At 41.7% G+C, this 14520-nt stretch overlaps 1 protein-coding gene across 3 annotated transcripts in view; it reads right to left on the reverse strand.

The window, feature by feature from the left end:
- Positions 1–1091: 1091 nt before the first annotated feature.
- The window catches only part of LOC138621995 (ankyrin repeat and BTB/POZ domain-containing protein 3-A), a 160608-nt gene continuing 147179 nt past the window's right edge, over positions 1092–14520 (reverse strand). For 2 of the 3 annotated variants that reach the window (XM_069700435.1, XM_069700437.1), the window contains 9 exons: positions 13616–13751; positions 11785–12017; positions 9282–9460; positions 8890–8995; positions 7484–7586; positions 7094–7196; positions 6069–6137; positions 5850–5963; positions 1092–4858 (listed from right to left, as the gene is read on the reverse strand). In XM_069700435.1, the coding sequence (XP_069556536.1) occupies positions 4628–4858; positions 5850–5963; positions 6069–6137; positions 7094–7196; positions 7484–7586; positions 8890–8995; positions 9282–9460; positions 11785–12017; positions 13616–13751 (1274 nt within the window). In that variant the 3' untranslated portion in view covers positions 1092–4627. The remainder of the gene's footprint in view (positions 4859–5849; positions 5964–6068; positions 6138–7093; positions 7197–7483; positions 7587–8889; positions 8996–9281; positions 9461–11784; positions 12018–13615; positions 13752–14520) is intronic. The other variant, XM_069700436.1, reaches the window with a different exon arrangement.

Genomic DNA, 14520 nt, shown 5'->3' on the forward strand with positions numbered 1-14520 from the left:
AGATATGCCCACTTTGCCCAGTTGGTGATCCAGGCTCGACTGTAACGTGCACGGCGGTATAATACACTCATGAGAGGATTTCCTTGTGTAATCCCTATAAAAGAGTCGCAGGCAGATTCTCCGCCAGACTTTTTATGACCTTCATCGGTGTGACTGCAGACAGTGCGCCGGCTTCGGGAGGGAGTCGTTAACGACTTTTAGTACGTTGAGTCATTTGCTGGGTCGAAGAGCGCGGATCGATAAAACAACGCCGTACCGGGCTCGCGGCCAAATTTGTCACGTCTTTATTCAGAGGATGCTGCCGTTTCAGAAAAACAAGTTTTTCCAAACTTAACCTGCTTTGTTTACTTCCTGTCTGTTGTCCATATTGTGGAGATATTTGGCTGTAGAGGTGAACATTTTTCCAGCCGTGCGACATATTTCATGGAGGGCCGACGTGGCTGAAAACACAGCAGAGATAATAATAATAAAAATAATTTAAAAAAAGCCTTCGTATGGTTTAAACTGTGGTCTTTTTATTAGCTGTCCACAAAAGCATGTCATGGAACAACAGAAACTGTAGCACGAGTGTAACATTCCTTTTTTGTTGTTATACTCCACCACGTCCCTGCTTCTCACACCATGTATAATTTATATTTTTAATATATATATATATATTTTGTACAATATACATGTTTTCATCAAAGGAAAAAAAAATAAAAATAAAATAGCAAAAGTCCCCCCCCCTCCCCTCCCCGCCCCGCCCCATCCCCCCCCCCCACCACCACCACCTCCCCTCTCCTCCCCGAGTGGATTTAAAATCTAGTGAACATCCCATGCACGTTTTTCCACTGCGTCTAGGAGAAATGTTGTTTATTATTACCGGGGAACAAACAAATACGCAGGCAAATGAAGGGGAAGAGTCTTGTCAGACGAAGCCGGTGCACAGAGCGACATTCTCAACAACATTAAACAAGAAGAGCCATGCGAACCGACATTTACCCTTTGACCCGCGCTCCAATCAAAACTACAGTGGCGAGCTAACGTTAGCCCTTCGCTAAACATTAAGACCAATAAAAAAAACAAATGAGCTTTAAGTCTTTTTCATCTAGTTCTTTTTTTTTTTTTTATATATATATTTTTAATGTTAAAGTCATAATCAGCTGCTGTTGGATCACAACGAGACTTTCATTTAAGCTCACCGCCAACAAACTACTGCTTCTGATTGTGTGTGTGTGTGTGAGGCTACAGTAACACTGGCACACGAAGTGCTTGACATCATCATGAACCTTTTTACCTCCCGAGGAGACAAGACAGGTTTTGCATCTTTTGAGTTACATTTCACATTTAGTTCGCAGGTTTCCATTCAAATGTGGGCGTGTCGGACGACCCGGCCGACCGTCCGCTGACGAAGTAACTCACCGGCTTCCGTTTAAACATTCAAGGTAAAACCGGTCGAAGAAATACAACATGGGGTGTCACAAAAATCCAAAGAAATATAATACGTCCAGGCTTTTTTTTTTTTTTTTTTTTTTTTTCAACTCACATTTATACTGTAGCTCCTTAATACAATCTAATGGAAATATTGCTTAATTTTTTTTTTGAAATTTAAAAGCATCTTTTTTATATAATCTTTTTCACTTTTGTAAAACAAAATAGCTGTGGAATGTAAAATAAAATATATAGTGCTATGTACTGTACGTAGGTAAGAAAATAAAGTCGTAGGATAATATCTATATTTCCCTTTCTGTAACTATTTACAGAATCTAAAACCAACTCGTATGCGTTTCTATTAAAATGACTTGTTGGGCCCAAAAACAAATATTTCAGTAATTTTGAGTGTGCTACAATATTTTTTAGATTAGACTCTTGCGTTGGAGGTACGGTCTGATTTAAACGGAGAAACGACCAGCACAGAGTATGAGGACACTTCAGAGACGTTTGCATTGAGAAACAGAGGGAAGCATCTTTTTTTTTTTTTTTGGTTTGTTGCTGGATTGCAAATGTTTTGTTAAATATTCAACTTTTCTTACATTCATGAAATATACTGTTTGATTTCCTCGAAGGGAGAGAGGTAACTGTCTCGGTTATATTAAAATACTGTTGATCTGCATGAGGTCTTCGCTCCGTTCTGAGCGCGCGTGCATCGTTTAAAGAGCAGGCCGACGGTCCGGGGCTGCCGCTTCACGTCTGGTTTTTGGCATTTTAGTCCTTTTTATTTTTATTTTTTAGAATTGATAAGTGTTTATTTGATGCACACGTGGTGGACAAAGCCGTGCGGGAAAATGTAATCATGTGGAGCAAAAGGTTGAATTCCTGCACACTTTCAGGACCGAGTTTAGACACAAGGGACTTTTTGTGAGGAATCAAATTCACAAAGTGGAACGCCAAATATCTACAGAGGAACAGTTGGTGCCAATTAAAAAGAAGCAGAAGACGCAGTAAGGATTGTGTAATTAAATCAAGTAATCGAAAATGATTTAAAGTTGCTTAATGTATTGATTTGAGGAACCTTACAGTCTTCTCCTCTGAGGCCACGTGCTTTACGTAAGTCATTATTTATTTGCTTTGTTTGAATGCTCCGTGCTGCGTTTTGCATTTATTGATTTATATGAAGACACTTTGCCGCCCTGGCAAAATGTAGAAACTTTTTTTGGTGTGCAATATTTGGACTTTTTTTTTTTTTTTTCCCATATTTGCAAATTGAAAAGAAAAGAAAAAGTGAAGTAACACGGTCCAGATTTACCCCATTTACACCTGGTATTTACACGCAATTTGCAGCTGGATAACGTCTGGATACGGTAAAACGCATGTTAACAGGAGGTGTAAAACTGACGCAGAACGCAGTGGGATCGTCCAGCGGAGGTGCTTAAGGGTCGCATGGTCGTCACATCTCAGCCAGATGAAGATCTCGTCCTTGTCGTTTGACCTAAGATCAAACATCAGTGCTGCAGGTTGAAAGGTCCCCTGACTCCACCTCGTCCTGCGAACCCAAAGCTCTGTCGTAGCAGCAACGTTCGCTCGGCACTGGAAAAACAAAATGCTCATATAGCAGCAGTGCTTCCTTTCAGCTGGGATGTGCCATCTGTTGACGATTCTAATATGCCTTCTGAGATTTGATCGAATTACGGGCTCAATTGAGATAACGAGAACGCAGTTCAATTCCAGGTGTAAATGAGAAAAACCTGTGGATTGATTAATTCATCCAGACACGGATCGCTGGTATCAGTGGGCAGAAATTCAACGTTTCTTTCATGAAATTCATGTTTTTAAAGAGATTCAGCCGAGGTAACGCCTAAAAACAAAAAGTGACTTCAACGTGATCCACCCTGATCCATTAGGAACGTACCAGAAAGAGATAAATCATTTCAGGGGTAAAAAAAAAAAAAAAATCTTCTGATTGGACTTCAACCGGAACAATCGACGACACTCGGCCCCACCGATCTACACACAGAAGCACGCCTAAAGCAAAAAAACAGAGGAGTCATACGAACAGGTTAAAACATGCAACTTTGCATAAACGAGACAACCACACAGCAGGGAGCACATTCATGGAGACTGGTGTCATCAGCCAAGCGAGTGTTGGAGAATACTGTACATCAGTTTACAAAAAAACAAAACAAAACAAAAAAAAAGGAACGACCAACACGATGAGTTTATTTACACTCTGCTTTTAAATATCGTCAGAGAGAAAGAAGTCCCTGCCAAATCCCGCTCAGTCTGTTTTGCAGTGGATAGAAAGTTAATAAGCAGCGTTTTTTCCCCCCTTTACTTCCCCCTCTGTAAAAGTAGGTCCGTAAAGTCAGCTCTGCATTAAAAAGCAAAATGAGGGCAGCTCAGTTGAGGATGTGTCATGCAGAAAAGAAGAAAAAAAAAAAAAGGTATCCGTGGAGTTATCACAAGTTAATTTCCCAGTAGGACCTCCACGTTTCAAGCATAAGTCAGCATAGATTTCACTGAGTGGGCCGTCTTTTCGTCCGGATCAGCGGAAGTTCCTGTGATCAGTTTGGCCTCCGCACACAGTAGGTAGAAACACAGTGAAACGCATCCGACGTAGAAGTGACAGAAATGAAAACGAGTCCGCCTAAAAAGTCTGGCATTGCTACGGATCACTTTTATTGGCTGTATAGAAGGATTATATTTTCTATTTTGGCATGTTGTCGAACTTTCTGCTGCGATGGCGTCCACTCCCGCTTTTGTAAACCGCGGTCTCGTTTCTCTGAGATTACGACGAAGCTGCTTTTATCGAGTTTAAACTCTAATCTACGTTTATTTCATTTTTTTTCGGAGTGAAAAAAAGTGTACAGTGTGTATTTCATGCACGTATCCTAGAGATGAAATACAATAGAAAGTTTTATAATCGCGGGTAGGTCTAAGTGATGCTGTTGGGTCAAGGCAGTTCTGTTGTTGTTGTTTTTTTGGGAGCCGCGAGGACAACAACAGTCCCAAGTTTCTGTCTCGTATGCCGACGTCAAACCCTCATCAGGCGGATTTAAAGGGAATTCCTGAAACGAAAAACATCCGACTGCTCGTCTTCTGCAGCGGGGGTGGGGTGGAGGGGTGGGGGGGGGACACTGGGTGCTTAAACGTGGTGTTACGTGGACGCTGTGGCCGGATCGGAGAGGCGCTCCCGGGCGAGAGGACGGCGTCACACCACGGAGCCCTTGGAGGTGGAGAGGTGGATGGAGTGGATGCGAGTGGCCAGCGTCTTCTCCAGGTCCAGGAGCATGTCGGAGCAGATGCCCGGGCTGGACGCGGGGCTCTCGGCGGGGGGGGGCTCGTACAGGAGCTGCTTGAAGCCGTCGAGTTCGATCAGCAGCACCATGTTCTTCAGGAAGTAGCCCTCGATGAAAGCCGTGAGCTCCGCCGCGCCGAGGAACTGCAATCGGAAGAAGACGACGGGAGACACAAGAAGGCAGAGAGTTTGAAAAAAAAAAATAAAAAAGGGAGAGTTTTTGACTCTCTCGGGGCCGAAGAGAATATACGACTCTGGTATTACTCTGACGGTTTATGTTTTGGGTTTAAAAATATGGACATTTCTGGTCAGAACACACAGCGGTGTGGTGCCTTTAGGAGGAGCCATGTTGCCGGGATTTTTGAGAACTATGAAAACTTCGAGGTAAATGCTGACGTCAGCATGTCAACAGGCTGACCTTTTTTTTTTTTAGGTCACACGATGTTTAACAATCAGTCAGTTTACTCTCAGTTAACAGTTTAAAACCACCACAATGAACCTATTTAATAGCAATTTAAAAAAAAAAAAAGTTGCTTATAGAGATTAAAATGAAATTGATACGGCAAACATGTTAGCAAGCGGTGGATTGTTTACACATTCAGCAACTTTAGCGTGGATGTTATTCCTTTGTTTTGTATGTTTTGATTCCAACTAACTTCTGATGGAAATATCTGTTTCTCTCGCAGCTTAACGCTCCAATATGTTCACCAGCTGCTCGCAAACTTTGTTTTTCCTTGTTGTTGTTGTTGTTGCTGACTAATTAGCATATTGTGGCCTTTCCACAATTCAACTTTTCACTGAAAACATGATGATGAACTACGAGGGTGGTCAGAGTGACTCTAAACGGTAAAATTGGTGGTGAAACCAAAAACAAGCCTGAAAGACACTAAAATGCTCACCATGAGTGATTCCTTAATATTACAGTCATTTGGCCCATTATTATTATTAATATATATAAAAAAAAAAGAAGTTGATTACAGCAGCTTTAAGTAAATAGACAATATGATTGTTTAATTGCCGGGCTGCAGCAGCTAAATAATGTTACGTGGCACCTTAAATATAGGAATAATAATATTTGGCCTGTTCACGACTTAACAGGATCATTTGCCATCAGCCGCCGGACACGGTCTCTCACCTTGGCGTGCTTGTAGAGGTCCACGCAGGTTTCCGTGGTGATGTTCTTGGAGCAGATGATCTCACAGTGTCTCTGAAGGGCCTCTAGTTGGAAGAATTTGGCTGCAGACAGGAGCTGCAGGGAACAGTACAGCCACACAGAATGAGGCACAGGACTCGGGATTAGAAATGCTAATACTTGGGGCTGTCGCTCGGCAGGCTGTGGTTAAGTCTGTCCTACCTCCATTACTTCAGTGTTGCGTATGTGCAGGGACTCGGTGCCGCCGCAGTACAGATACTGCATGACCAGCTGTAACACAGAACAGAGCAGGCTTCAGTCTGTTGTGCAAAAACGCAGAAGTGGAAAACGGATCATTTTTCTGTTGCTCTCTCGAAGGTTTGAAGTATTTTTTTGGTGGGACTTTTTTCTCGTTGGAATCTATTTCAGTAAAATTGACTTCACCCGACAACAACAATGTACAAATTCCATTTCCAAGATAAAAAGGCAGTAGCAAGTCCGACCAATGAAACAGTAACAGTATCTTGTCAGTGTTCAAAATATATATTTAATTATTGTCAACAAATCCCACTGAGTGCTGTCCAACTTCTGTCTGTGGCACTCAGCACCAAGAAAAGTAGTTCCAAAGGAAGATGTCAATCTTAAAAACCGGGACACGAAATTGAGTTTTATTTTTTAATTTTGTAAAGAGTCAGTATATTCGCGCACACTTCTTCTTGTTTGGGGACTATTTTCAGGGCTGGATTAATACTTAATCTGGTGTATTAATCAAAGATGAAATAAACTCCAGTGTGTTTTCGTGCTAATGAAGAAACATGTCAGGCGGTGCAACAGTGAGGCTCACTAATGTGTTTTATTTTATTCTTTTCATAGTTTTCAGATAACAATGGAGCTCTATGGCACAAAGGAACAAATATAACTGGCTGCGACTTGTTTACATAATAAATTGAATTCAATTTTTTTTCAGGGGATTTGTTTACAAAATGAAAGAGTTATACTTGAACACTTCTTCAAGAAAGAAATATAAGTGATTATCAAAAATATTTATGTTGTGTGTTTATTAATTTGATACTGATATATTGTTGGGATGAGATTTATTTAAATTCTCTCGTGTTTTTATACTTGTATAAAACAATCCCTTATTAAGTTAGGTTGTAATTGCTAGTTGTATCCCGCCTCATTTGAAAAAATATAATATCTAAAATTGAGCCTCATTGGTAATTAAAATTGAAGACTGAACTTCTTACATGGAAAATGTTGTACTTGACGTGGCTGATCTCGATGCAGGTGTTTTCTGCTGCCGGTCGGTTTTGGAGCAGCGACTTGAACCTGGATGAAGCAGAAAGAAATCTGAGAAATTCTCAAGTTAAGTTTTGTAAAATACAGCATATGTTGACCAAAGTGATGCACAGCTTCAGAACAGAATAAAAACAAATGTTGAAGAAATTGAAAACAACATGAAGCCATAAAAACACCAGACGGTATTCACAAGTGATAATCAATACTGTAAACAATACAATACGGATACAAAAATAAATGTTTTCGATCCAGATTTGAACACTGGTGGTGGATCTGGAGGGTAAATCCCTGCTCCTCTTTTGTTAAATAAAATGAAATAAAACAACATTTCCTTTTACCTGGGCGAAGCTGTAAACAGCAAAACTTTATGTGCATAAAACGGTTTCCCCTCCACCAGGAAGGTCACGTCAGACATGTCCTTGTTGTTCAGGAAGTGCGGGTCTGAGGAAAAAAAAAAAAAGGCAGACGAGAGTAAAAACGATGCTTCTTCTTACTCAACGCTCCAAAACAACAGATGCAGAGCAGCAAACAGCGGCATATTAAGATAATGTGGTCATTAATTACCTCAAGGACGACTCATCACTCGATATCAAGAGCTGAATTATCAAAATACAACAACTTCCATTTGATTTGAATTATAAACAGAAGCTGAATCGAAGCCCAAAAGCTCTTTTCTTAAAGTGCATCCTTCACCGTCCTGATTGATTCATTTGTTGTCAATCTTTTTTAAAAGCCTGAATTCTTTTCACGCACAAAATAAACCATTCATGATTTTAACCTTTTTTTTTTCAAGAAAAGCAGCAGGTGGCGCTGCAGCACAGTCACTGAATGTTTCCCTGCTTCTAATGAAAAGATCAGATAAATGCAGAACATGTCATTATTGTCAAAGTCAAATGTGTTTAATGATAAAATCTCAGATGATTTTCTTAAAATGTTATTTAACCAAAAGTGTTTTTCTGAAATTGGCTTTATAATGGTGACTCAAACTCCACAAGAAAAGAGGATTGAAAAGCCTCCTGCTGCACAATCCCACTTCCAGTTTATAAGCATCTCTCAGACAGCCAGCAGCCACACACAAAAACCTTTTATAACTTTCATTTCACGACCTCCAGCAGCCAAGAGATAATCATATTTTTTGTTTTGTTGTAAAAAAAAATATATTTTGAGGAAGGCAGTGACTTTTTGAGACATGCAAAATACCCTGAAAATGAAATAATACATCTTTCTCCCTCCTCTGACATAACTAATCATCTTCAAACAGTCCTCCTCGGTAGTTTGATTTTAAGGTCCTCTGGATGGCTCCTCCATTAAGTGCTGCTTTGACCAAATAAAACGTAAAATTGAGTTATAATATTTTGAAAATGTCAAAATAAAAATGTTGTTTCAGCTGTAATTTTGTTTCAGCGTAAGCTTGAAGCAATAATTTGACATTTGATCCGTATTTAGTTGCATTTTTTGTCCTTTTGAAACCCAAACAGACGTATTTAAAAACAAAACAAAATGAACCTACAACCCATTTATCAAATCTCATTAAATCATTTGCTGGAAAAAAAAAAAAAGAAGCAGAAGCAGAGTGGCAACAGCAAAGAGTTCAATGTCATGGAGAGAAAATTTAAGGAACAAAAGGCATGACCGACAAATGACCTTTGACCTCTTTGTGTTTCACTTCAGCGTCTTAGTTCCTTCCGTCGTTCCGCTTCATTTAGAAACAAAAAGTGAAGCGTTGGTTAGTTTGAAGTCTTACCTAAGCGTGAGGACTGCTTCCTCTTGATCTCCGTCAGCTTCGGGATGGGGAAGGGCCCGTAGCACTGCGTGAAAATGACCGACAGCTGCTGGCTGATCACCTCGTTCTGCAAAACACCAGCGAGGACGGGAACTTTATTGGAGTTTTTGTGGATTGCTGTTTTTTTTTTCAAAACTATCCATGACAAAAAAAAATCTCATGCAAATGTATGATAATGTGGTTTCCGGAGCGCAGCTAAATATATGCAAATGTGAGCGTTAATGTCACCTCTGCACACGAGCACAGAGGGCAGTTTGTATTCCCCAGAAAACAAAAAGCCAGCCTCACTCTTGTCTGATGTTCCCCTAACAAGAGTTTTGTTTACACGAAACATGAAAGCGAGCCGCGCTGACCTTGCTGGTTCGGAGGATCTGGAACATGAGCGGCAGGCCGTGCGTGATCAGCTCCTCCGTGTACTCGTCCTCCTGGATGCAGGTGAAGTCTTTGAGCAGGCCCTGGATCAGCGGCCGGCGGTGCTGCATGAAGCCGGTTCGCAGGGACTCCAGCCAGGTGTGCAGAGTCCAGGGAACGCCTGGGAACACCGACACACGGACAGTGAATACACACCCCGGAGTAACAGAAAAAAGAGAAGCTTCGAGGGCGACAGGACCGACCATGTTTCCATCACGTTATGGTGTGAGGGTGAGTTGGAGGGCGGTTGCATGGTGAGTGTCGGATTAGTGGAGAGTCAGAGGGACCGGCGGGAAAATAAAGGCAACGTCCTCAATGTAATTAAAGAACGCCCGGTTGAACAATGGCTGTGATGTCTTTGCATCGATATGATGGACATGAAAATAAGCATAAATCACATGAGGTTGGATGTTGCGTGAATTCGAAGTCTGATGTAAGTGTTGCTGTACTTGGAAACTAAATGTCTATATTTAAGTATTTCACTTGTATTTTAAGATGATGTGATTCAATCGAGGCCGACTTTAACGTGTGTTTAACAAGTGTTACACCAACTTGCAGGAGGCCAAAGTCGTAAATCTGACCATGCTCCTTTTATTGTGTGTTTGCTGGAAGTATGCTCCAAACATGGCTGTGAAACTATCACTAACTTTAACTGGGAACTTTTTTTGGTGACTGTATCCGATAAAAACAAGACAGTATGACATCTTCGTATCGTACATCGTATAATATTTGGACAACCATGGCAGGTGATTTTGTGTTTTCCTTTAAGTCTTTGAGTGTTAATCGGTTTTTCTAACGATATTATTTACAATACCTACTTATTTGAGCTTTTAAAATTTTGATGATTTGCTGCTTCTCTAAGGTCGATATCCGTGTAAGTCGTTCATCTTCGTTTTTTTCTTTTTTGACTGCTGATCGTACAAAATGCAAATTTCACACAATTTGATGACAATTTTCACCCCTTTTCTGACACTTAGCTGAAAAGAAATGCATTAGTTGAGATTCTTGAGCTTGAAAACAGAAGTTGACTGACAAAATATTCTCACCACAAGATCCATTTTTAGTAACTCGTCTGGATCCGGTCGGATATTTTTCAGCGTTCAAATGGAACTCGTGAGCTCGTGGTTACAACATGAAAAGTCGTGTGCACCGTGTGCTCGACGTTCAAGTGGTCAAGTCGTAAAAAACCCCACCATAAAAACACCAACATGGACGGCGTCTAGAAGCCACAGAGGCTAACAAATTAGCAAAGCTAACAGGCAGGTAACATAATGCATGAAATGGAAAAGGCACAGAGAGAAGAAATGAGGTCGTTGGAAAGATCAACATTTTCCTCAGACGTAAGCTCTTATCTAAGTTATGAAGACAAACTCCCAATGACTAAAATTACAATATGCTAGCTCAACATCCAACAAAAAATGAACTTCCATGTCCTCTGCCATTTCCGTAAACATCAGCAAACACGTCACAACTCGCGAACTCGAGGCTTACAGAAAGCTTCGTGTTCTGACGTCGTGAATGCCACAAGAGGGCGCCGTTCAAATGGACTCTCGTCGTGTACGCGGTGAATACGACCCCATTTGAAAGCAGCATTCCTCCTGATTCTATCTTCACCTTTTAAACCAACATAGACGAGAATTTTTTCAAAGGAATAATTCGACATTATGGGAAGTATGCTTATTCACGCAGGAGGAAACAGTTTGTCCACAGCAGTAAAATCCGCCTTCCAGCAGCTGTGGCGCTCACTAATTAACAGGTTATATCTCATGTGTAAACGGCACCGTGTAGTTTAACTCTTTTGTTTTTTGTTCTGATTAAACAAATGATATATAATGTGTTAATTACTGAGCTTTACACATGCTGGCATGCGGATTTTTCTTTTCTCCTTTTTCTTTTAACTTTGGACTGAGCCACACTCAGCAGCTCGCGGTGGTCGTTTCACATTTTACTGCTCAGATATGAGAGCATTTGGTCGTGTAACTCTCGACAAGAAAGCAAACAAGCATATTTCCTGCAGCTACTAAATGGGAGCTGCCGGTGAGATTGTTTTGCCAATTAAAATCAATGAATCCCCATCAAAGCCACATTAAGTCTTGCGCTCAATGAGCCGGACCGGGGGGGGGGGAATGAAAGCTTGATGATTGCCACATTTACAAAATGAGCACAGCTTGAGGACAGAGTTTCATCATCGCGTTCACACCTTTGACCCGAGCTATTATCACCTCGGATATAAATAAAAAAATAAAATAAAAATAAAAGTCCTACTCTTGCGACTGTTTCATGGTTGGATGGGTGGCTGTGACTGCTGAGTGGTGTGTACAGGACAGCACAGGACTGGACAGGACGGGACAGGACAGGAACAGCATGAGCACATCTCCAGGACAGCTGGAGGCACCACAGAGCGGAGGCACGTGCGCCAGTGAAGCATGTATTAGTAAATCTGACCTAAGCTGCGGATGTCTATGGTGATGTCCACATGGCCGTGCTCTGCGCTATGGTACATGGCCTCTCTCAGGGCCCTCAGTTTGGCCTTTCCTGTTCGCAGGGTGCCTCCGCCGTTGGCCTGGGGAACCAGCCTCTTCTCCCCGGGTTCCGAACCCTCGGCCAGGATCTCCTCCAGGGACAGCACGTCCCCCTTGTCTTTGTCCGACTGGGACAGGAGCTTCCGAAATACGTTCCTAGAGGAGGGAAGGAAAGCCGTGAAGTGGTTGATCACACACCAGAAAATGGCTCTAAATTAGGCCGACAAAAAAACCCGCATTAAATCCACATTAAGCCCATTCGGCTCTCGCGCTCTGATGACACTCGAAATATCCCCATGCACTTCATGAAGCTCAAATGTATTAGCGTGCTCTGCACCTGTATCACTGCTGTTTGGAATCTAAATATATGAAGTGATTATGATTAAGAAAAAAAAATTAGTTTGCAGATTTGTTGGTGCGGCGTGAACGCAGCGATGCTGCAGGAACAGATGCCCGTCCTTTGAGGAGAATGGGCTTCAACACACAACATACAGTGTGATCACAGCCTGATCAGTGCTTCGGTGCACCATCTGCTTCGGATAAGAAGGGGGGGGGGCGCGTTTTAGAGTCCAAGCGTAAGCAAACATCGTATCCTGTCGGGGAGATCGTTTGATCATCGATGACGAGTAAAATGTTGTTTGATCGTGTCAATTGATCCCAGCGGACGTCCGCGCAGAAGTAGAATTGCACCGTATGCTGTCATAGTATCTTTAAACTTTTTTTTTTTTTTTTTCTAATTTTGCATTAAGAGCTCCTAACTCCTCTACGTTCAGGCTTTTTCCACCAGAACCTGGCTGCAGGTCCGTGAGGTCTGTTAAGTGGATCACAGCCGGCAGGTCAGCTCATCCCACGGTTGTTGGATTGGATTGAGGTGAGAGAAGTTGTTCTACACCAAAACACATCTTCATAGACCTTGCTCTATTTCCAAACTCGAATCAAAACTCAGGTGTTTTAAAAAAAAAAAAATATTTTAGTGACTAGCTTACAATATATACGCCAACGCAGTAAAAAAAAAAAAAAAGAGACTGGAGCTTTTTGTGCGATTTCTGTGCCGAACTAAGCAAACTTTCTTGACCGAAGGAAATCGAGAAAATGAAAGTTTTCTTCTAACTCTCTTGTAAGAAAACAACATCTCTCTACTGTAGGTGTCTACGTCGGTGTGTTTCAGTTCTATATATATATATATATATAGAGAACGGTATTCAATGCAGATAAATACCCCGGGCTTGCAAAAGATCGACGACTGTCTTATGAGCAGACGTTGACGAGATGTCAGAACTTCTGCACGCGCACATCGTTTCACAAACCATCCTGATGCAGTTTGAATCTCCTCAAAACTCACTGCAGCGTGACCATCACACTATAATTGATTGTCCTATTAACGCTGCGTTGTTTTTGTTGGCTTTTGGCTCCTTTTGCTGACATCTCTCTCCGTCTCTCTCTCTCTCTCTCTCTCTCTCTGGCCTGAATGTTAATGGTCGTTATCTCACTCTGCTGCATGGAAATGATGTCAAACCGAAAGCCGTAAGTGCAGCTGAACAGACTCTGTCGCCGGCTGTCTGACAGGGCGACTGAGATGTCGGCCTCTCATATGCTGCCGGATTATGTGAGAGGCAGATGGACCAGGGCGGAGTGTGTAAATGGATCAATACTGTGGTAATGGATATTTCTTGGCTGGCTGGGGCCTCGTTGTTGTTGTGTGTGTGTGTGTGTGTGTGTGTGTGTGTGCGCGTGTGTGTGATTGCCTGTATCACCTGTGGCCGTGCGCCGCTGCCAGGCTGTACGAGTTCATGTCCCCCAGCGGGGCAGAGGAGATGCCGTTCCGACACATGGTGCCGATCATGGGGTCGGCGCCTCTCTCCAGAAGCAAACTCACCAGCTCGAAGTTACCTGACGAGGACGGAATAAAAGGTGGATACGCTCAAATTCAGACAATTTACTCGAGTACCTCAGACTGCACTTGAAATTCCACCACATTTCCCCAATTAAAAGCATATTTCTGTGCGTTTTTTTGCACAGCTACAGTTACTCCCTGCTTTGCCGGTTTAGATTTTACATTCAAAGCATCGTCATCAGCAAATAAAATATGATACATTTACATAAATCCTACATCTATAATGCCGCTGTAGAGAAAAAAAATATGTTCCCTTGTCGGATTAATAAAGTATCTATCTATCTATCTATCTATCTATCTATCTATCTATCTATCTATCTATCTATCTATCTATCTATCTATCTATCTATCTATCTATCTATCTATCTATCGATCGATCTAACGTGGAGTAGTTGGCTCTACCCTTGCACCAGCTGCAACATTAAAATGCTGCTCACATGTAAATGCATCGATAATAATCTTGACTTCTTCTTGGTATGTGAGTAATGGTTTTAAATTGTGGTATACTTTTTATACAGCTATTAACTGGGTGCTTTTTTTTTTTTTTTTTAATTTGTTACGAATAACACATTTTATTGCATATAAACAGAGAGATATGAAGACACGACAACATCCGTGTTAAATCACACCGCACCTAGCCTTAACTGGATTATTAAAAAAGGAAAAATGAGCAACTCGTCTGCAATTATTTGCGAGTCGTTTTCACATTTTTACAAAATCTCAGCTCCCTGAAGGTGAAGACTTGCTGGCCTTCTTTTCTCACAA

Source organism: Brachyistius frenatus, unplaced genomic scaffold (assembly GCF_029030835.1).
Source record: "Brachyistius frenatus isolate BFR_SWC_R1_liver_20210118 unplaced genomic scaffold, ASM2903083v1 Contig_33, whole genome shotgun sequence".
Lineage (NCBI taxonomy): Eukaryota > Metazoa > Chordata > Actinopteri > Embiotocidae > Brachyistius > Brachyistius frenatus.